This window comes from Lutzomyia longipalpis, chromosome 4 (genome assembly GCF_024334085.1).
Source record: "Lutzomyia longipalpis isolate SR_M1_2022 chromosome 4, ASM2433408v1".
In the NCBI taxonomy this organism is placed as follows: Eukaryota; Metazoa; Arthropoda; class Insecta; order Diptera; family Psychodidae; genus Lutzomyia; species Lutzomyia longipalpis.
Genome location: NC_074710.1, coordinates 11886753 through 11910111, shown reverse-complemented (window position 1 = coordinate 11910111; position 23359 = coordinate 11886753). Strand labels below are relative to the sequence as shown.

At 35.5% G+C, this 23359-nt stretch overlaps 1 protein-coding gene across 1 annotated transcript; it reads left to right on the top strand.

Annotated features, from left to right (window-relative positions):
- Window positions 1-7551: 7551 nt before the first annotated feature.
- LOC129796309 (protein krueppel) lies at window positions 7552-15821 on the top strand. The gene is made up of 2 exons (XM_055838127.1): window positions 7552-8404; window positions 14444-15821. Exons 1-2 carry the CDS (start codon window positions 8365-8367, stop codon window positions 15745-15747), a joined length of 1344 nt encoding a protein of 447 aa, XP_055694102.1. The 5' UTR covers window positions 7552-8364; the 3' UTR covers window positions 15748-15821.
- The last annotated feature ends 7538 nt before the right edge of the window (window positions 15822-23359 follow it).

Sequence of the window (23359 nt, the reverse complement as noted above, 5' to 3'; positions counted from 1 at the left end):
GAGGCTGAAAGAATGAAGGTAAAAAAAAAAGAGCCGAAGCACATGTGCTCCTTGGGCAAAGAGGGTGCAGGTGGGACAGCAAATGCCAAAAAATGAAGGGAAATGCGTCGCACAGACCCCCGGCTTTGTGTTGGCAATGCGTCAATATTTGATGTTGCAGTGCGTAGGAATTATCGCAATTGCATCTTTTCTGCTCATCTGCACACACATCCACTTCCTGGCACTATGCCATACATAGTACCCCCACTTATGTGGTTTTTGTTTATATAAAAACATCATTTTTGGATGTTATATGCAAAAGTTTTTATTAGCATACGAGCAGGGGAGAATCATTAGCTTGGAATTATTAAATTTGACTCATTTTCAGGGAATTCCCATTAAAAATGTAAGAATATGCTTAAGAAAAATCATAAATTATGTATGAGTTGAAAAATATATCGAAAACTCACTTAAAATTACGCGTAAACGGCATAAGCTGTGTAAGTAGAGAGAGAAAGGCGTAAGTAGTGAGAGAGAAGAAAACGAAGATTTTACTATTCTCTAAATTAGGTATTCTAAAAAAAACGAAATAAAGAATTTAAGAAAACATTCTTTACAATAAAATATTGTAGTAACGTAAAGAACATAACCTCAAATTTTATATTCGTATTAACTACACAAGTAAACGTCAATTTTTATACTTTTTTTTCACTAATGAATACCTAATTCTTTTAAATGATTTTATTAAGTATATTTACCAGAACTGAACGTCTTCTGCGTTAAAATTAAATAATATTCTTTAAAATCATTCTTTTAAGTAAAAGATTTTCTGACAATAAGGAATTAGTTTTAGAAAAGATTCTCCTTCCAGAAGAGTCAGCATCAAGCTGAATATATTTGTCTATCAAGTATGAATATGCATTTTCCGAAGCTTTCAGCGTTCTAGCAAAGCTTCCGGAAAGAGATTTTCTCCTAAACAGCTTCTCACATTTTTTTAAGCTTTGTCAAAATCGTATTATAAGGTTATGTTCATGACTTATTAATAAATTCATCATTAGATCGTTCGTTATAAAGTTCTTAAATAAAGAATACCTTTAATGGAAGCAAAACGTCGCTGGAATACGTGACAACTGTCTTTTTAACTTTGATTGATCCTTTTTCTTTAATTTATCTCAAAAACACATCATTCTTGTAACTTCCACTAAATTCACTTAAAAAATATCCGGTCAAGCCTAACATTTTATCTTCGTAAATTGCGAGTAAATTTCATTCGCACATGATCAATAAGAATAATTTTTCTCTGTGCAATTAAACGAACTAATAAGAAATTAATAAAACAGAGTTAATTTTCAAAATCAAACAATGGGTTTTGGTAGCTGTTGGCCCCTTTGTGGTAAAGTGTCTATTTCAACGTGCAAATAGCAACTCTGAACTTGGGTGTTTAACACCAAGTGGATTGTCTTTAGACTTGTCTTAGGGTAAATATTGTGTCTCTCCAATCTTATTGTTTGTGCGTCCTTTTCTCCTTCACTTTCATTCTGATTACTTACGAGACGATTAGCTTTTGGGTGGGATGCGAAGGGAGATGATTTACACTTTCTAACATCTTGTATGTAAATAGCAGAGATGTATGCCCCAATGGATTTCCCCTTGTTACACTATCCAATTGCGTGCTCTCTATTTAATCTTCCTTCTGGTATGATGCAATGGAAATCTTCCGTTGGGAATGTTCTCATGAATTCTCTGGGATTCTCATGCAATCTTATGCATGGACTCGTGCGCTTGAGTGCGGTGGATTTTTTTCTAGCATTTTGGTGAAGGTACTTTGACTAAGGAGGGGTCCAAGCCTGACCATTGCCGATCGATTGTGCAAGATGCAAAAGGGAGCTAGAGAGAGAGTAAGAAGAAAAAAAAAACAGGACAAAAGGGCTCAAGGAAAAACCCTTAATCTTCGAAGCAGCTGGACGCAAATTTTCAATTTTAGGCACACACTAACACGTTTTTTTTTCTTACACCGTATTGTATAATAAGAAATTGGACCTCAGCATAGGCGATATGCAAGAAAATAATGTTGGATAAAATAAGCAACATGTTGCCCAAGTTATTTCTTAAGAATTTCGGCTCCTTTCAGCGCGCATCTAAAGCATCTTTTGCCCTTACGACTGAGCCCTTATTGGGATCCTTTTGCATCCTGCTCCCGCATATTGTAGGCTATCGATACATTGGCAATACATTCCACAGAATACACCACCCTTCGCATACTCCTTCATCCTCGATGGGTTGTTTTTTTTTGTGCCTTTCCTCCTTGGTGTCTTGACTCGCAATGTGAAAAGGAGATCGAAAAACCTTTCTGCATGTCATCTGAATAAATCTACGGAAGCAGAAAAATTTCTATTTTTTCCTTTTTATAAAAAAGGGTCCCACAAGGAAGCCCATAAAATGGAGGAAAGTATATTGCCCACCGTGCCATTACATCCAAGAGGGAATTATGTATATTAGTTGGTATACCACAATCGTGGCATACCAAGTATTGTAATCGTCGGAAAAACCGACCACCTCAGATCGGGCTCAAACTTGGTATGAGCACGTTTTAGACATCCCACATTACGAAAATGGTGGTGGAAAATTTTTGATCCGGCCGGCCGGCCTGCCGTTGGTCCCCATTTTGCTTTATAGCTCGCGAACGGTAATAGATAGAGACTTCCGGTTTGAAGTTTTCTATAGAAATGTGGGTGTAAATTTTCATTTTTTCGCATTTTCAAAATCCAAGATGGCCGCCGTCCGCCATTTTGAAATACTGTCAACCACTTCACTTATAGCTAGAGGTCTGAAATTTTAGTATGTTGTAGAGCTCAATGAGACGTTTTCATCAATAATTCATACTTGAAAATCGGTCAAGCGGTTTAGCAAATATGGCGGCCTAAAGCAAAAAGTGTTTTTTCAATATAACTCGAGAACGGCTTGACCGATTTTAACCATCTTGGTATCAAATGAAAGGTTTCAAGAAGCCCTACAACTATCTAGAATATTCAGAGTTCCAAAAATTGGCGCAAGAGGTGCTAAAATCAAAAACAAAAATTGCCTAACTTTAAGAGGCAATATCTCCGAATCCCCATCTTAGATTTCCTTGAATTTTTGATATGTTGTAGCCCGACTCAATATCTATCACCAGTCCGAAAATGAAGAAAATCTATGTCGCCGTTTAGAAGATATGACCATTTAAGAAATTCTTGAATTTGAAAAGTTCTAAGAACCATATCTCTTGAACGACTTGTCCGATTTTGTTCAACTTGGTATCAAATTAAAGGTTTTGCAAAACTCTACAACTTTCTAGAACACCAGAAACCTCTAGAACCATTCCTTGAGGTCAAAAAATGCCAAAAACTGTTTTGGTAAAACAAAAATCCGCCATTTTGTGTTCTAGAGGTGACCTTCAAAATAATTGAGATATATATCAAATGATAGCTTATTTCAAGACCTTTCCAAAACTAGTCACGAAATTTCTGTAGGTCTAATAGAACCTAAGATATGAGCATTTTTATCTTTCAAATTGATGAATTTCAGAAAAAAATCAACTTTGCCTACTAATACTCACAAATTAAATTACAACGCATAGACTGATCCACCCGCGTTGTGGTATACCAACTCTTATAACTGGACGCGTTATGATTGACTTTCTGCGTATATCAGTGTTTCTTAAGGGAACCTTTTGTGCAATATAGAGTTTATGAAAAATATATCCATTATTATGGGTTTTTCAGTGCAAAGACATATTTCCTTTATCACATACAGTGCCTGTTATCTTAAAACCTTAAACATGACACTCTTGTGGTTTACGCGATTGAGACCAATATGAGGAAGAAAAGGAAAAAGAATATTTTTTAAAAAAATATTAAAAAAGAATATTTTGTAAAACAATTTCAGCACTCTACTATCGCAAGTTATGTGGTTTTCTTGTGTGTGCAAGATAAAGAAGCATAATTATGATGGAGAAAAAAAAGGTTTCGGGACAAACAAGCGCTGAATCACAATGAACTATTTTCCAATTTCCTCTCACCGTGGTTTTTGGTGTTGCACCCGCCCCCCCCCCCAGCGCTTAATTGCGTCAAGTCTCAAAATTCCCATGGATTTCACGTTTCTCTGCCCTCAAGCCAAATCGGACTTGCCCTTCTTCGGACAACAGGCTATATGGTCAGTTTATTTAGGCGACAAAATACTGGGAGACAACAAGCAGTGGGTACAAATTGATAATGACTCTCTGGGTGCCGTGACATTGAAATGCTGCTGCAAGTGCTTCTGGCCCCCCTTATCAGCTCCACTATGCTCCGCACACTCACATAAAGGCACGTCTGCCCCAGTATGCCCCACCGAAAAATGCTCAAACCCACAATCTCCGACAGACGCGTTGCGATAGATTAATGTGGGGGAACATTCTTGTTTAATTAACATTTTCAATTTACATCACAACATTGAGGTATGTAGTCAAGTCCAGTCATAAAGTAAGTTTCTCATCATCGCCCCCTAATTACGTCTTTATTGTCTCTATTTTTGTAATATTTTACTTGATGGAATTTTATGTAATAAATATTGGGTTTGATTTGATTTTTCGAGTAAATGAATCGTTGATTAGGGAGTAAATTGAAAACTCATTTTCTGTAAAAATTATTAGCAATATTTTTACATAAGCAAAGACAGAAGAATTCAGGCAATAAAGTGCTTTAATAAGAAATTCAGAAGCATAAAAAACATAATAAAAATAATTCAGAATTGTTGAATGAAAAATTTTGAATTTGTAGAAAAATTTAGAACAAGAAGAATAAAGTTCTGAAATTTCCAAATAAAAAAAAATCAGTTTTTGTGTAAAAACTTCTATAGTTTAAGAAAAAAATCTAGTAGGTAATTAAATTAAGAATAATTCAGAGGCGCGATTATGGAGCCACCCAGAATTGGGAATGTTGGTTACAAATTGTTGGAAGAGTAACCAACATTCAGTTCGCGGTGGTATTATTGTGCATATTTTAGGTGGCGAACATTTTAATCTGCGGCGAAACTCAACATAACCTCACTTTTCAATGTTTTGATTTTATTTTTCGCGGATTTGCGTGAAATTTGGGATTTTACTCATCCGGGAGCACCTTATCAAGTAGTGGGAGCTTATTTCAGAGGGAATTGAGGACCTCGGAAGAAAAAAATAGTAATTTTTCTACTCACTCTTGTCACCCGCGAACCGCGCGAACGAACCAAAAGTTTTAGTATAAAATACCGCCAATTTTTTTTATTTTTAAATGACACTTTTTCACGGATTTTGGCACTATTTTTGGTCACATTCCACACAAAATTAATTAAAATTTACGTTTTTGGTGGATTTACTTAAGTTTTAGTAAAAAAAAATAAGATTTTGGGGCTAAAAGTGAGCCAACCAAGTGCTCAAAAGCAGTTGGTTGGCGCCAACCAAATTTTTGGGAGAAAATGTTGGTTGAGTGACACCATAATACCACTCTCCCAAAATTTCATTTAATTTTAGGAGGCTAGGGCGAAATCTTGGGAGGCGCGTTTTTATATTTTGGGAGAACCAATTTTGGGTGGCTCCATAATCGCGCCTCAGAAAATCCTTAAAAATACAGAAAACCTGAATAAATTCTTAATTTCAGAAGGTTTTAAAACATTCAGCTGAATCAAAACAAAATCCTTGCTGAATTCTCTGTTTTTTTGAAATTCAGCAAATATCTAATTGAGAAAAAATCAGTAAATTCAGATAATTGTTCAAATTCTGAAAAGTTCAGTGCATTCAGAAAAATCTATGTGTTAAATAAAATAGCAATATTAGAAACATTCAACGCATTCAATGAAATACACCGCAGAAATTTTATTGAAATTTCTGATTTTTTTCTGAAATTCAACAAATTCAGAAGAAGTAGAAAAACTTTGAGAAAAAAAAAACAGAAAATTGAAGTCAACGAATTAAGATAAAGTTGTGTCTGACCAGTCCGAACAGTCTGAACGAAACTCACCAAAAATTCAGAACATTCAGGACTTCTTCAAATTCAGCAAAATTCAGGGCATTCAGGTTAAAAAAAAAATTCAAACTTAAGAAAATTCAGCCAAGAAAACATTCATGAAACACACAAAGGTTCAATTAATTATTCAGAAAGTTTCAATGAATTCAGGAAAACTAGCAAGCTTAGAAACATTCAGAAACTCTTACAAGCACAGCTAACTTAAAAAAAAATAGTTTAATTGAAAAATTAGCACATTCAGGAGATTAAATAAAACCGACAAGTTTAGTACGGCAATCAGTGCACTTATACAAATCAAGGAAATTAAATAATAAAATAAAAAAATAAAGGAAATTAAATAAATTTTGCTGAATTAGACAAATTTATAAATTCAAAAATCATCGAGCTCACAAACAAATTCAGCAATATTCAATAAAATTCCTTGATTTTATTAAAATGCACCAATAGAATCAGTCAGGTAAAGGTTAATTAATTTTTGGGAAAAAATTGACAAGTTCCACACAACTCAGAAAAAAAAATTTAATTTATTGAGTTGAGCGAATCTAGAAGATTTTCAGCAAACATTCAGCAAATTCAGGAAAAAATTCAACAAATTCAAATGATTGATTCTGAAGAATTATGATTAATCGCTTCAGAAGTTAAGTTTGCATTTATTTATAGGCACAATAATATTCTTATGTTTGAAGCTTTAATTTTACAATTAATTAAAAAAATCCTTTAAAAATTACTTCACAAATCAAAAAAAAAACTTTTCGGGAAGGAATGTCGGTAAAATCGAGTAAAATGAGAGATCAAAAATAGCTACTGGTTTGAGCTCCATGTGCGCACCTCACAAAGTATGTCGTATAATCTTAACGGGGTCAGAGGGCGGAATGTATTTCACGGCCAAGGAGGCGAGATGGAGCAATGTCGTTAGAGAAGCCAAGTGTGATGGGGTTGTTGGAGCCTTGGTCCGAGATTATGGCTCATATTGGTCACCCTCTCACTCAATTATATCTCCCGGCAAATGGGGTGTGTGTGAGTGTTTGAATGAGGAAGCCATCGGGTGGGTAAATAAGGGTTGAACTTGGTATGCTATATAGGGTTTGTGCTATATAGGTTTGCTATGTATGTAGTAGAGTTCCTATATATAATTGCTATATAGAGAGAGAGTTGGTTATGCCGGGATGAGGATGCTGGTGGATGGAAGAGGGTTAAGTTTGGTATTTTGGGAAGTGGTGGGGATGAACCAACCCTCCCTCTGAGGCACCAATACATTCGTAGAAATTCAGTAAACACCATTTGTCCTCTCTGTCTTACCTGCTGAAGATTCGAAAGAGGACTATGGAGGTATATAGGAAATGTGGTAGGGACAGTACCTAGGTGTGTGAGGGAGACGATGGGATACTATGTGGAAGCATTAAGGGTTGGTGGTTGAAGTGAGATGGGGTGCAATTAGGAGGGGAGGTAGGTTTTTCGCCTTCGTCTCCATGAACATGCGCCGCACGGGATGGTAAAGAGTCAGTGTTAGGCTAGGTCAGCTCACGTTCACAAGTGTGTTGTACCCGCAAACGAAGGAAAAGAAAACCTCCACAGACGTTCGCGGTAACGCCGGAAAAGTCCTCACAACGCACACTCTCTCGCTCGCTCACTTGGGGAGAGGAGTCTCGCGGGGCAAGAAAATAAAAAGCGAAAATCCAAGTCAATGATAGTGCCTTCTCCGTTCCCCATCTTTCCCGCACATTCACATTCACCAGTCCGAGAGTGAATCGCACATCGTGCACGTCACCCGATCGCCTTACCAGTTTTTACTACAAACATCGCGTGCCACAGACAAAATCTTCAGTCGCGATTTAGCATTCGAGCTGTTGAGTTTTAATCACACATCACCAAGAAACTTGCATCCAGCCATTCCCATTGAAGAATCCACCACAGCACCCCAGAGTTAGAGGAAAAGATTAACTTCTGCAGCAACTAATCAAAAGACATCCTGGAGGAAAGGATTCTCTGCAATCTGCAATCGGTTTCAATCAGTTCATCCCCCGCGCGCTTAAAAGTGTTAAGCCTCAAGAATTTCTGCTGATGCAGTTCCCGGCATTTTTTGTTCTTTACAACAGAATAATTTAAAATCTTTTTTTGCCAACACAAATTAATTAAACTAGTAAATTCAAGTGAAGTGCGTGGACCACAGATAATTTTAGAAAAATTCTCCGGACAGATTCAACATTTAAAAAAAAAAGAAAATTTAAACGCAAAAACGCTAAACTGCCAAATGTGCTAAGAGACAATTGGAGGCATCCCGAGGACCTCCGTGTGAGAACATTTGCGTGCTAAAGTGGAAGAAATAGCTTGAAAGGTGTCTGATTTTCGGCATAAACTGGACAAAGCCATGGCTTTGTCCCTGTTCCAGGATGCCCAGGCTGCTAGAGGTTAGTAATATTATATTTTTTTCAACCCCTTTTACAGGAAAAGTTGCTCCCAAATTGACCCCAAATCCCCCAAATTTTCAATGTTTAAAATTACAAATTAGTCTTTTTAGCATGAAAATTTTCCACCGCCAATATAGTTTTTAATTAATTTTTTAATATCAATTATTTTTACACCTCAAACAAATTTTAATCTCCTACTTATAATTCTGCCCAATAAGAAAAAATCATTGGCACTGATTATTTCCGCAGTGACTGAGGAGAAAAAGTTCGCTTAATTCAAAGCAATAAAAGTGAAAAATTAAATTAAATTTTAAATACAGAGTTTGGTATAAATATCAGAAAGAAAACTTTTTGAAAGAAATTCTGAATTTTGTTTAATATGAAAGTTCTTAAATGATTTTCAATACAGTTTCTGTTGGATTTTTTTGACAATTTACAAATCTTCTGTGAAAATGCTATGAAATATGAAAAATTTGGGGAAATTTTTTTTTCGAAATTTATCTTGAAAATAATTTAATAAAAGTAATGGCCTTTCCAATAATTTATTACGATTTTAATGTCAAAATTTATACAAAAAAAAGAGATGTTAGGAAAATAAGTGTATGGGAAAACCCTATAATTTGCTTAATAGTAGTCACAAAAATATATAGATAAAGATAAATTTCTAAACAAAATTTAAGAGAACTGATTTTCAAAGAAACGTTTGAATGAAAATTAATTTTTGGTGATAATTTTTGCCCAATAAAGCTACATTATAATATTAATAATATTAATACAAAATGACCTCTTAAAAGAAGTTCAACAAACATAATTTTTTACATCTTACCGCAAAGATAACCACAAGATTGATAAGATCCACTTTTGAAAAGGCTTTTAACTTTATTGCAGGCTCAATTTCTTTTAAGACACTTTAGTTCTTTAAAAAAAATATCATTAAGCAAAATAAATTAAAGAAATTAATCCCTTAATTTATCTAAAAACTGATTTCTTCATAAATGTATTGTTTTAGCTGTGATTCTTTAGATTAATGAATATTTCTTCTCTCTTATTTCTTCTTTCCATAACGCTTTTTAAAATATAAAAATTATAAATGAATTTTATAAATTTATAAATTGTATAAATTTATTAAATAAATTTTAAATTTTTTATAAATTATTCAAAATTTAATTTTTAATTATACGTTATCAGAGCATTTGTGCTCAATTTGTAAGTTTTTAAACTTTGTTTTAATATATTTTATTTTATTTTTAATTAAATCAGTCTCTTGAGGCAACTTCAAAAAAAAGCTAAACTAGTTTAAAATCAAACTCTTATTATAACTCCTCAATTCAAAAAAAAAACTCCTTCATTTTTATATGATTTTTAACAATTTTAGAAAATTCAAAAAATATAAAAAGACATGTTGTCGCTCTTATAAAAAAAATGTAATAAAATTCTAAATGAACTTTAAATTCTTTTCAAAAACTTTCCCAAAGATTTCCCTTCAAAAATCCATATTAAAATCTTTCAAGAAAAAAAATGATGAAGAAAATATAAATCCCTCATCTTACATCTACCTAATTTGTCGTGCAAGATTATCTCAACTCGTGGGTAAATTTCGTGACAGGCGAATGCTACGACGGGGGTGGAAGGGGTGTGTGTGTGGGAGGCGTTTGCCTAACTAGATGAACGGAAGGGTAGAAAATCGCGAAGAATCTTTTCTCCCTTTAATGGCTCTCCCTGCGGAGCTTCTTTTCTTCTTTCCCGCCGTGGCAACACCATTCCCAAATGAGGGGTGAAAGCGAGATGAACTGATTAAGAAGCGCGCATCTTCAGGTCCTCTCGCCCAGCATCTTTATGGATTTTTTTTCCGCCATCCCTTCACACCGGGGATGATTAAAAGGAGTGGGTTTTGTGTTTCTCTTGCGGGAATAAAGTCTTTTTTTTGCGAGAGATGGCTTTGGAAATTAGGCGTAAGCGAGATGAAACGTTGACATTTTTAGTCGGACCACCCTTTTCTTTCCTTCCCTCGGTATTCACAAGCATCAAATTTCACCCCAAGCTCCCACCCTCTTGAGATATTTTTTCGCGCAACCATCGAAGGACGCCTGAAGCTCCTTGCTGAGAGGATTATTCCGCAAACAAACACCTCTTGCAAAAATATATATCACATCAAACTTCATGTATTATGTATATAGCAACACCACTTAACCCCCTCGACGCCGTGGCTCCTGTCGAACTAATTGAACTTCCTACAGCAATTGTCTTAAGGACTCACCCGAGAAGAAGTGGCCTCTTCAGCCGCCTTCACAAGGCGACGTGCTTTTGGACCCGCACAAATGTGACTTCCTGGTTTATGCCACATAAAGGAGCAAATTGCTCTCAAACCAAACATGATCCTTTTTCTGGGTGCGACACGAAACACATGTTGATTTTTCATAAATATCAGAAATTTATGGATGACGGATTTCTGTGGCATATTAAATCCATCCGATCGGGATCTCTCACTGCAAGGCTACGGGAAAATGTGGATTCTCTCAATTTTTCACACTTCTATGTATCCCGCACTCCTTGGCCACAAGGATCGGGTGTTAAGTGAAAGATTGTCTTAAGCAAGTGTTGAGATAACTCTTAGGCAACTCCTTTTCATACAAAGAGAAAGTCACAGATGGGAAAAAACAGCAGATTTTTCTTTTTAAAAAAATATACAAGGATGTGCCCCAAAAACTAATGTATATTCAGTTAAAAATTCAAAATTTAACTCAATATATATGTACATATATAGGGGAGTGTGGCTTAAATTAAGCCTCTTTCTTATGCCTCCTTTGGATTCCTTTTTATTAGAATGAACCAAACAATTTGACTGACTGAAAATATTAAATAAAAAGCTTTAAAATGCTCCATAAGAAAAAATCATTTTTAGTTCAATCTTAAAATACAGAAAATAAAAAAAATGTGAAATATAGTGAAAGAAAAAAATTCCGCTTTTTGCTGCAAACTTCCGAATGTTTCATGTTTCATTAATCCACATAATGTTACGTTAAACGTAAGTTTTACACGTAAAGTTCTATCCCTCAAACTAAAAGTTCAGTCTTAAAAAAAATCTAAATTCAGAGCAAATGAATTAGGTCTTTTCCAAATTAGTTTTGATTGAGGATTGAATTTTAGTTACAAACAATTCTCATTACATGGAGTAAACTGGTTTAACTCTGGGTTTAACTACAAAGTTCCTTTAATTAAAGACTTAAAAATATTCCAAAAGTAATTCGAATGGGTTTTATTGGGGTTGAATTATTAAAAAAAAACCTCAAATCGAAAACTTTAAAAAGTAGGTATGTAAAGAATATTATCTTTTTTCTTTCTTCACGATTAATACTTTGGATGAGATATCTTGGATACAAGAAAGGGATACAAAAAGCAGTTCATGGAGCTTTTTTTTTCTGCAGAAAAATCTGTGAATGAAAGTGGAGTAAAATGGAATCACATGTTTTGCCAATATCCCTCAATATCCGTACAAACCTCCACACGACCCCTTTCTCCCCGTACACGGGGAATGGTATCACCACCCACCCACCCACTCTCAGCATACAGAGAACCACCCTTCCGGAATCAGACGCGCTCGTATTGTATACATAAAAGCTCGCACGTCACGAATGTGTATGCAAAATGCTGAAGCAACAGACGAGGGCAATTCAGGCGTCTCGACTGCCGTCGGGTGGTTGAGAAAATCCACCCTCCGAGAGACATTCCACACACCCCCTTCTCCCCTCACGTCACAATTCGATAAATGTGCATCAAGCGTCAACCACACACATGTTCCACTCTGTGTGTACATTCACCCTCCGACACGCACACACAAATATCCCACCATCCCCCATCCCCCACATACGAAGGAGAAGAAGACGGAGAGAAGAAAAACAAGCGATCCACACACCCCCCTGTACCGAACATGAAACATGTGAGTTTGTATTGGGGACGAGTGAAAGTTCATTCTTACAATTTTTCTCGAAAGTCGCCTCTCGGAGCTTTCGGGTTGGGAGAAAAATGTGCCGAGAGCTTTCTCTCACATGGCAGCACCTCCCAAACCCTCAGGCTGGGGTGGGGTGGGTTGGGTACTACCCCATCCCCCGCTGAAATGGTTGACATTGTTGCGCATATCGCACACATTTCTTCACAATTGTGACTAACCTTTTCTCCCGAGAGATGCCATGTGTGTGGGCCCCCACAAGACAGGATGATACCGGGGGAGGTAACTGAATTATTTTTATGATAATACCAAATACACTTTCATCTTCATTCACATCCGCGCGGCTCCCACGGGAGTGATTTACGGGTGGAACCTCAAGGCACCGCGCCGGGGGAAAGTGCACCGCGACCATAGATTCTCATAAATGGGCTTTGGGGTTTTTTTCTTGCTACAAAATTGCTTGAAAATTGAATTAAATCATTGGCTGGGAATCTCAGTTTTATTGCACATAACCTATACGTAGAGGGATGAAGCTAAAAAGTACTAAAATGGGCTATATATGCGTGAATTTGGCAAATCCACATATACTCAATTATGTGCTCTGTTTTGTGGGAAATGGAAATGTTTAAATTGTATTTGTGAGAGGAAAAATAATTTCTAGAGATCAAAATAAAAACTCGATGTGGAAGATTTAGGTTATGCTCAATCATGATGCCAGAGGCCATTTTTTATTAAATTTTAAAGATTTTGAAAATGGATTAGACATTTCTTTACAAATATTTGACATTTCTTGATGTTAATTTTGAACGTTTGAAGTTTCTATAGTTAAACTTTAATTTTCTTCTCCAACATTGTCATTTCTTTTCTAATATTTGACGTTTTTTTAACGTCTGACATTTGTTCTGACATTTGACGATTTCTTTCTTACGCATGACAGTTATTTTCTAACGTTTGACCTTTCTTTCAAATATTTAACTTTTTTAAATGTTTGAAATTTAATTTTAAAAGTTTTTCTAATTTTTTTATTGTTTTAAACCTAAAAATAATGTCTTTGAACTTCTAAAGAAAACGTTAAATCTTCTTGAACTCTTAGAGAGTGTTTGAACATCTAATCACCGTTCCTGGCTATGCCTCTTCAAGTTGCCGAAAACATGGTTAAAATTATACAAATAAAATCATTTAAGACGCTAACAATATTTTCAAATCCTGTTTCTTTCAAAAAAAGAAAATCTCAAAAGAGACATTAAACTTTGAAAAATACAAGAATAAAGAAAAAAATACTTGAAATAAATTAAATTTTAAACCTTAAAAAGATATGAGAGGAGAAAATTAAATTTATTGTCTTCGCCTTTCAAATCCCTCTAAAATGATCCATTGAAATGCTTTTCCTCCAACCATCAAGAATCATCCCTGAGACAAAAAGGGGGGAGTTGATGTGCTGTGAAAACGTATCGACAAGATGAAAAGTGAAAATTGCGAGATGACAATTTCCACTTTCACTTGGTCCCCGAAGGAGGTCACCGAAGCTATAAAAGAGGTGATAACAAGTGATAAAAAAAGTTGACGCGGTGTTATCCGTGAAAATTGAAAATCGACATTGGAAAAGCGAAAGTACCGAATACAATTGCGAATATACCCCACTAATGGGCCCCGTGGGGCAATTTGGTGCACTTCTGGGAGGCCCCTGGATGGGTGTCCTGAAGCACAGAGAATGATGATTGAATTGCCGATGCCAAAGAGGAAATTATTGCGGAGCCGTTTTGATGGGAAAATTTTCCAGAAGAATCGAAAATTCGTTTGAATTATTTTTTGGGAGTATACTGCTCCAAACGAAATTATAACGGCTTAATTAAATTCAAGAAAAGAAATTGTATAAACCTCGTTTTTCTTTTTCAAAAGCAAATGAATTAAATTAAAACCACCCTATTCCTTGAAATCCTTCAAAAACTTCCTGCAATTAATCCCCTTGAAGCAAAGGGGTTGTTTAAAATTCCCCTCTTGCGAAGGGTGGCTATTGCGTCGAGGGCGGAAATATCATGAATGCCAACCCTTTTTTGCCTTAATTAACCCTCTGTCTTTCTCCTCGTGCACAGGTTTAGCGGCAGCTCGGGCTCTGACTGGTGAACAGCACGATGATGAACGTAATCTTTCACCGCCAATTAGCAACAACAACGCAGCCTCCATTTATTCAGGACTTCTACCACCAACAGAGTCTGCAATGAGGATTCTTGCGCCGCATTTTCAAACGGCTGCCCTTCTGGGGATCCCCATTTCCAGCCTTGCTTCCTCGTCACCCTTCTTCCCGACACATCCACTCTTAATGGCATGGGCGCAATCATCAACAGCCAACAGTTCACCGCCAACCTCACCAATTTCCCCGGCACTCAAGAGTGTGGCGAAGAAAATTGCCACAAATAACAATCACATTGTTTCCACAACGACAGCCGATTTGGGACGAAAGGGTGCACCGAGGCGACGGCAGATTTCCGTGCGAAAGGATATAATTTCACCGCCGGCGAGATTTGATACACCCGCCGCGGATGCACCAATTTCACCCCCAACATCGGGTTCATCGCCACAATCAACGGGTTCTGCTGAACATGCCACCATGCTGACGTCAAGCACGAAGGATCCCACACGTGATAAGGTGTTCACGTGCAAAACGTGCAAACGCTCATTTGGCTACAAGCACGTCCTGCAGAATCACGAACGCACGCACACGGGCGAAAAGCCATTTGAATGCCCCGAATGCCACAAGCGCTTCACGCGTGATCATCACCTAAAGACCCACATGCGCCTGCACACGGGCGAGAAGCCGTACAAATGCGAAGAGTGCGATAGGCGTTTCGTGCAAGTAGCCAACCTGAGGCGTCATCTGCGTGTGCACACGGGTGAACGACCCTACCCATGTGATATGTGTGAGGCTCGCTTCTCGGATTCCAATCAACTCAAAGCACACCTCCTCATCCACAAGGGTAAGAAGCCATTTCAGTGTGAATTGTGCCACACAAAATTCCGCCGGCCACACCATCTTGCGCACCACAAGTGCGGCATCACGGGACCCCCAACGCCCGTAATGAGCCCTGCTGCATCCGACCACAAGTCTGCCAGCTCAGACGACAGCGTACCCCCATTTGCAACACCCCTCGACGACGATCCAATGGATTGTGAGCGACGGCACCGCAAGAGCCGCGACATACGCCAAATTATTCGGCTGCCGCCGCAGTTTGTTCACCTGCAGCCCGAACAGACGGAACCTGAGGATCTCAGCATGCACTCCCCTCGGTCGTCGCCACCATCACCTCCCGCCTCCCACGATGATGATCTCGATGAATTAGACGACGCAGCGGCGCTCTACATCAGCCGCCAACGACATCCAGACGACTCTCTCTACTAAATACGGGTAAACTATGAATGCATGAGCTAAGCCACAATTTAAAATAGAAAAAAAATATCTATAATAACCATAAAGAGAAATATATTTGAAATGAAAAAAACTACGGGCATTTGGCGCTAAATTGATGGATTTTATTTAAAATTTTTATTTACAAAAACTGATTTTTTTAAATGTTAATGAAGTGTCAGAAATAAACTTTAAACATCAAGTTTTGTTGGTTTTTGACATTTTTTTGCACACCAGTGAATTTATAATATTATTCCAGTTTAGTCCAGAAACTCAGATTGTTTAACAGTTATTCATTTTGACAGATAACTTGACAGTTGTTTTATTCAAATCCAATTCAAATGTCTAATGCAATTCAAAAAAAATTTGACAGTTAATGACAAAGATAATCGTTAAATTCTAAATGTCAATCTTCAAACGTCAAGCAACTGTCAAAAAGAGATGTCAAAATGACATTTAATACAACGCAAAAAAACATCATTGCAGCCAAGTGGTCTAGTTTAGAAAGATTTTAATGTAAAAGAAGTAAAATATATATTTTATCACAACTAATATTTAAAAAACAAACACAAACTGGCAGGGATTACTCACTAAATAATGAACAAATAATTTTAAACATGACAATTATCTGTGTAATTAACCAAAAAGGAAATAATGAAATTTTGTGGAAATAGGTAAATGAACAAAAAGAAAATATAAAAATAGAACATAGAATAATCAGTTTGAATGAAAAGGATAATGTTGAAGTAAATGATGAATGGTATATAAGGAAAAAATGATGAATAATATTTAATGAAAAGGACTTTTTATTTTCATTTCGTTATTTGAAATTCGTATATAAATTTACGGGAATTTTTGTAATGGTATACAAGTTCCTCACACAATAGATATGAGATATATTCGGACAGTGGTGACACCCTTTTTTTCTTCCTCAACCCCTCATTGTTGTCCAACGGGAACCACCCCGTTTTTTTTTTCAAACTTCGTTACCCGTCCACCTGGACAAACGGTCACTGCTGAGGGGTGTTCAAATTGTGCAATGCCCCTGCACACCCCTCAGGCTACCGTGTTGGTTCGTTTTTATTAAAGTCTTTGCAAAAATTCTTCCTTGGGCTAGAAAATTCGACACGGAGGTATAAAACAATTTTTGGGTGCCAGCAAACGATGAAAGAGGTGACAAAGTGTCTGACAACTTCCTGGTTTCCCGTGGAGGCGGAGAAGTCTCTCTATCTCGTACCCTTCCTCAATTGATCCTTCTTTTCCTTCCTTTTGAGACACTTTTGGGCATTTTAATTGGAATTACCGGGAGAATGTCCCTCTGAGGGATTTTTATCGCTGCGGAATTTCACGTAAAAACGTAAAAATTACAAAATATTCGTTGCTGGTTTTTCTACCTGAAAATTCCATGAGAAAGGATCCCTCAGAGAGGGAAGAGATGGGACGATCACACCCCAATAAAAGTCAAGAGAATTTGTGAGTGACCCTGAACGTCCGAGAATTGTCAATTTTTGCAAGAGAGGCCACAACTAGAGCATAAAATCGGACCATTGTTGCACAGCAAATGGGCTGTTTCGCAAATTTCATGCAAATTCCTTTCGAAAATCTCCTTCAGTTTAAAAAAAAAAGAAGAACAAAAAAGGAAATTCCCCGAAAGACACCGTGAGAGATTTTGGAGGAAGAGAAAATACCCATAAACCACTGAATTCGATCTCAAAACTCTCAAATTCAGCATATAGAAAAAAAAAGAATGAAAATGGTATAAAAAAGAAATACATGTAAATAGACTAAAGTAAAAGAAAAAGTTATAAAAAAATACCTCTCTTTAGATATAAATTCTCAAGATGTAGTAAAATAGAAGACATTTTGACTAAAATTAGACGTGAAAATAATTATCAAAAAAAAATTGAAAATAATCGTTCAATCCTCCCCCTTGCGTGTAGAAAAAAAAACCAAATAAGAAAATATATTATTTATTGGGTGTTGTAAAAAAAATCGAAAGATAAAAATCTGTAAGACCCCTTGAGTGTTTAATCGGAAATTTCTTACCCCCAAACCACTCCTTAATCTCTTCATAAATATTCGATTAATGAAAAATGTCTCAAGAATAAATTTAAAAAAAAAAGAATTTGTAAGTAAAAAGTTAGAAATATAGAAAATAAAATGTAAAAATTAATGAAAATCATGTTGATGACAATGTGCCATTTTTTTTAGCTTATATAAATATTATTTTCCCCCTCCCTGGAAAGAACTATTGCTTGCCAATTTTATTGAATCTTTGTTGTTTATTTGCTGTGACTGTAATGTTTTATTTCCTACGAAAGAAAAATATCACAACGCTACAATCAAAATTATCTATAAGTTTTATTTTTAATCAAACTGAAGAGAAAATTGTTATAATTTTTATTTTATTGAAAGTAAATAAAATCAAACTTTAACTAAAGAAATAATACTAAAAAAAAATAGAATTAAAACAGATAAAAAAGCATTTTAATCAAATAGTTAAGACACAGGAATTAATGGTACAAAAAAGCATTCGATTTATCACACAACTACCTCAATTTGAAGAGATAACTTTATATAGAATGAATTTTTGTAAAAAAAAAAAATAAACGAAAATCTCTATCACAAATAAATTAAAAGACTGATTTTCATTTCGTTCTCTCTCCAAATAAAAAGACATTAAGAAAATCATTGATGGAACAAAATAAATGTAAAAGAAATAGTATAAAAAATATTAAAATTAAAAAAAACAATACCTGAATAAAAGAAAAGTTTCCAAGCAGTGTGTCCAAAAAAAAAGCTGTATATAGACGTATATATTGTAATGAGAAGAGAATAACTTTACATGCTCCTTTTTCGAATTTCCCTTTGATGAAGAAATTAATGTAATAATCAAAAAAAGAAACATTTTAATGTAAATGGTCTCCTGTTTGGGCAAAAACGAAAAAAAAATTCGTGCAAAACATGTCGATGGAGTTTATTATAAATGTCAATGCCATATTTTTACTACTAAATTCCTTGAGCTCTCACCACCCCTTTCCTTCCTCCCCATTCCCTCATCTCATTGTAATAATTAACTATACAAAAAAATCTATAAATATTAAATATTAAAATGTTTGTTTTAAAAATTTAACACCAATGCGTTTAATTTTTATTCTCCTCGGCGATTTTTATTTTTTTCTCCAAGGGGTTTGTCATTACAGGAATTGTTTCCCAAATTCTTTTCAGAATAAGTTGTCTTCAACGAATAAACTTGGGTATGAGCAAGTAAGTAAAAAAAAAACTAAATACTAATAAGAAAGCTAGGATACTTAAGAGGTTGTTGATGAAGAAAATATTTTTATTTCTCCCTGTCGAATAATTCTATGCGCTCCGAATATTAATGAACAATTTAAATAATTAGGGGAGACCGGGGTAAAAATAGTCAATTTGCGTAAATCCTTATCTGCAGGATTCCCCAAGGGCAAGAAAATTTCCTCGATAGGTCATTCTTATAGGAAATTTCCTGGCCTACAACTTTGTCTCAAACCACTTTTCTCTATCTCCACGGGAAATATGAGTTTTCGAGCTTTTCCTAAACCCTTCCGCTTCTGACTTTTTTTAAACGCGGCGGGTAAATATAGTCACCAGTTGGCTAAATAAAGTCGGTCGAATTTTCCGACATTTCCAATGATTTTCCACCTGAGTGATTGATAGTAGTTGATAGCTAAACTTCTCACCTTTTGATCCGCGACAAGGAATTTCACTTTTCTATCCACTAAAACAGAGAATTTTGCGATTTTCTCAATCACGTCATTTTGCAACAAATGGATGGAAAATATGTCGAAAATTTCGAACTCCCATATGATTTACATGGGTTGACCCGATCTACCCCAAGGGGTATGTTTTGATTCAAAAAATTGTAGAGAAAAATCATTAAAAGTTAATGAAAAATACACCTTGGCAACATTTTCTGCACTAATCCAGCTAGTGAGAAAAATTATCAGATGGGAAAACTGCTGAAGGTAATGTTCGGAAAACGCGTTTTCCTAATACGCAAAAGTTTGGGAAATGGGCCAAAAATCTATTTTCATTTTTAACTCCTAAAGTACTGATCGGATAACCTCCAAATTACTGTCAAAAATTGGAGGTGTATAGGGCTTTCCACCCTAATTTTTTCCGATTTTTCCGATTTATAACTTCGGAGAAATTGGCATTTGAAAATTCCAAAATGACTATTTTTACCCCGGTCTCCCCTACCGATAAAGAAACTTGAGTTTGCAGAAGACAAAAATGTATCTAAAAAATATGATTTGACATATTACAACATTTTTCTTTTCACCCGTAATGTTTCGCGAATAAATTTGACATTATTCCCGAATAATCCATTTATTTATTCCGAATAATGGGCCTTTTTCAGCGACCAAGAAACCCTTGAAACTCGCTTGAAATTTTGAAAATTCAGTACAAAATTCAAAGATTTCAGGGGTTTTTTGGTTGCTAGGCCAAATATCTAAAAAATATGAGAGTTCATTCTTTTTTTAGCCAATAATTACCCTTCAAAATTAAATTATTAAACAAAAATATTAATAGATAATTTTGTGTCCTTTCTAGAGTGAAAATACATAAAGTATAGGTATACTTATAACAAGGATTTTTTATCGTTTTTATTAAAGATTTCTCTGCAGTATATCTATCTCAATTAAAGAAATGAGATTATACAGTTCAAGCACTTTTAAAATATTTTATTTGCCAAATCTACAAGCCGCATTGGTTTTACAGTTTTTATTTGCAAGTTTAGAGTATTTCCACTAAAGTTTTAAGAAAGATTTTTAAATTAACTTAAATTATCTTAATTGAATTGAAAAAAATTAATAGAGATGTTCAAAATTAAAGGATTTCCGTTATTCTTAATTAATTCTAGAAATATTGATCAAGGAATTTCTTACAATAAATTACATATTTAATTTTTAAAAGAGACCAACTTCTTAATATTCTCTCTGTTAAACGGATGATTACCCCCTTAAAATTAAATTTTCCTCCCAAAATGCAGAATATTTGCAAAAATCCTTGTAATAAAATTCCCCTATCTTTTCATATTTACCTTTTCCTCGACAACTCTCAGAAATATGTAATGAAGAGTTGAAAAAGGAACAAAAAATAGAGAAAAGAATCCCGTTCGAAGGAATGCGCAAAAGAAACTTTGTTAGAGAAGAAGAAAGATAATTCCACATCAGTTGCTTACACGGGATTGAAGAGCGTTACGTGAAAGACGAGATCAACCCTATTGAATCTCATCCCCTTTTTTGCGGATGATGGAACCTCTTCATCTTGGGGGCCATATGTCGGTTACTGAATCAGGTCGTTGGTGCATCCTCACGTGTACTCGCAACATAGCTCGTGTTTGGCGGTCGCACCTTTTGAATCCCGTTACGATGGAATCCTTTTTCTCCTCTCTCCTTTTTTTTTTACCCGCTTCAATCTTCACCCCTTGAGGTGAACGGAGATCATTTTTTCTGACTCTTCTGGGGTTTAAAAAACTCATAACGGGTTTCCCGCGTTTTAAAAGAGAGAGAATCTCCATTTGAGCCAAAAAAGGGTGAACTTTATTTATGATGCTCGAAAAAGGGATGCTGCGGCGTGTGTGAGACATGCGAGTGGCGTACGCGATAGGGTTAATTGTGTGAAGAAAAAGTATCTTCAGCATCAACGGTTGTACCCCTGATGGCTCTTTTTTTTCACCCGGCAGCAGCTTTCTCTTTTCTCTCTTTTTTTAAATCAGACTTAATCAACTTTAGAGTTGTTTTTATAACCACGAATTATTTTTTTGCCACCAACAATGGAAGAGAAAGATGAGGGAGAATTTTGGCAGAAAAAAAAATTATGAGATCCGCCCAAGTGAAATCACCGGAAATACATTTTAATATTTATTTAAGGACTTTCCGTTTGTGCACCAACAATTTTGAGAAAGAAATTGGGAACAATCACGGGGCTGTTTCTCCTTTTCACCTCACTGTCCGATTACCCAAAATCACTTCTTCTGTACGATGGCAAAACCCTCTTTGAGATGGAAGAAAAGAGGAGGGTTGAATCCTTCACCTTTTGATGCATTTTCGGGGCTCTCAATAGCTTCTTTTGGGATATGGCATTCATGTGATTCGCACCAATAATAAAATCACGCACATTGAGGAAAATAAATAAATAAAATGAAGCCAAATCCATCTCCTTTTCGACGTCCACCCGAGAAGAAGGATGTTTCCTTTTGCCGTTCGATGTGGCGGCTACCGGAATGTCAGGCTGAGCCTTTTCTTCAAGAGATTGACTGATGGTTTCGAAAACATTGCTACTTGCAAAAGGGGATAATTATTTTTCATCAAATAACATGAATTTAGATCGATATAAAGCTGATTTTCTCTTTAAATCTCAATGATTTTAGAAAAGAAGTTTATTTATTTCGGGGCTTTCAAATAGACCAGCAGACAGAAAAGGAATACACCTAATTTTAACTCCTTAAGGTCCATTGGGTCATACGTTGACCCAAAGGCTCGATTTTGAAAATGTTTCATTTTGTGTAGTTTATCTTTTAAATACTGAGTCCAAATTAGTACAAGACTATGTCTTTACAATCTCTTATCTTTTTATGACTACAAAACGACATCTCTAAGGACTCACAGGATCAGGAAAGACAAAAAACTGGAAATTTTTGAGTTGGGATTTTTTGCTAAAAATGTCTTATTTGAGCTCAAAGGAACCCATAAAAATTATTTTTAGTGCAATCTGCTCGCTAGATTGATCGCGGACCTGAAAGGGTTAAAAAACTCTCTGTGATTGGGGGCTTCAATTAACCATCCGTGTACCAATTGCTCCTCTCTCTAATTTGTAGCGAAGAAAGTAATTTGAGAGTAATCTCCAGAAAACATTTCAATAAAAGGATGCATTTGGAAGCATTTAATACATTTCGAGCGCAGATAATTCAATAATAAATTCATCGAGTTTACACGATAAGAGCAAGTGGATATAACCTGTCTTTTGATACATGTTAATAAAATGAAATGATAAAATAAATATAATGTGCAATTTCAAAGTGAATCCAAATTTAAACTACTTTGTCATTTGCCAACAAAGAAAGCAAATTTAGAGGTACTAAAAGGTCCAAATTAAGCCACTCTTTCCCTTCAAATTAATCACTGAAAAGTTAACTTTCTATTGATTTTTGCAAAATATGATACCACAAGCCCTTTTTTACAAAAATTCTTCAATAAAAAAACTATTTCAACCACTTACAAGCAAAAATTTAATTATTATGCGTTCCCAAAAAAAAAATAATTGCGTCATTTTTTTTTTGTGGAGAAAACGGAAGTGTTGGAACATCTTAAAAAATCTTCTCGGGCATACACAATTTTTTCTTCCACTGCTTTGGGAAATATTTTCCTTCTTTCACCAAAGATATCTTTCCTTCGCATTTGAAGTTGCGTTGGAGAAAACAACCCTTAGGGGTGGATTTTTCTTCCATTTCCCACCCCTCTGCGCGGGGTTCTCCTTTCACTATAAGTGGAAGGACTCTTGGATGGGTAAATTAAAAATTGGAATTACGTCACACAAATGTATAATCTTAACTTTTATATAC

Coding starts and splice junctions, on each gene's coding strand:
- LOC129796309 (XM_055838127.1), top strand. CDS start 8,365: ATGGCTTTGTCCCTGTTCCAGGATGCCCAGGCTGCTAGAG. Junction 8,405..14,443: donor GGATGCCCAGGCTGCTAGAG/GTTAGTAATATT, acceptor CCTCGTGCACAG/GTTTAGCGGCAGCTCGGGCT.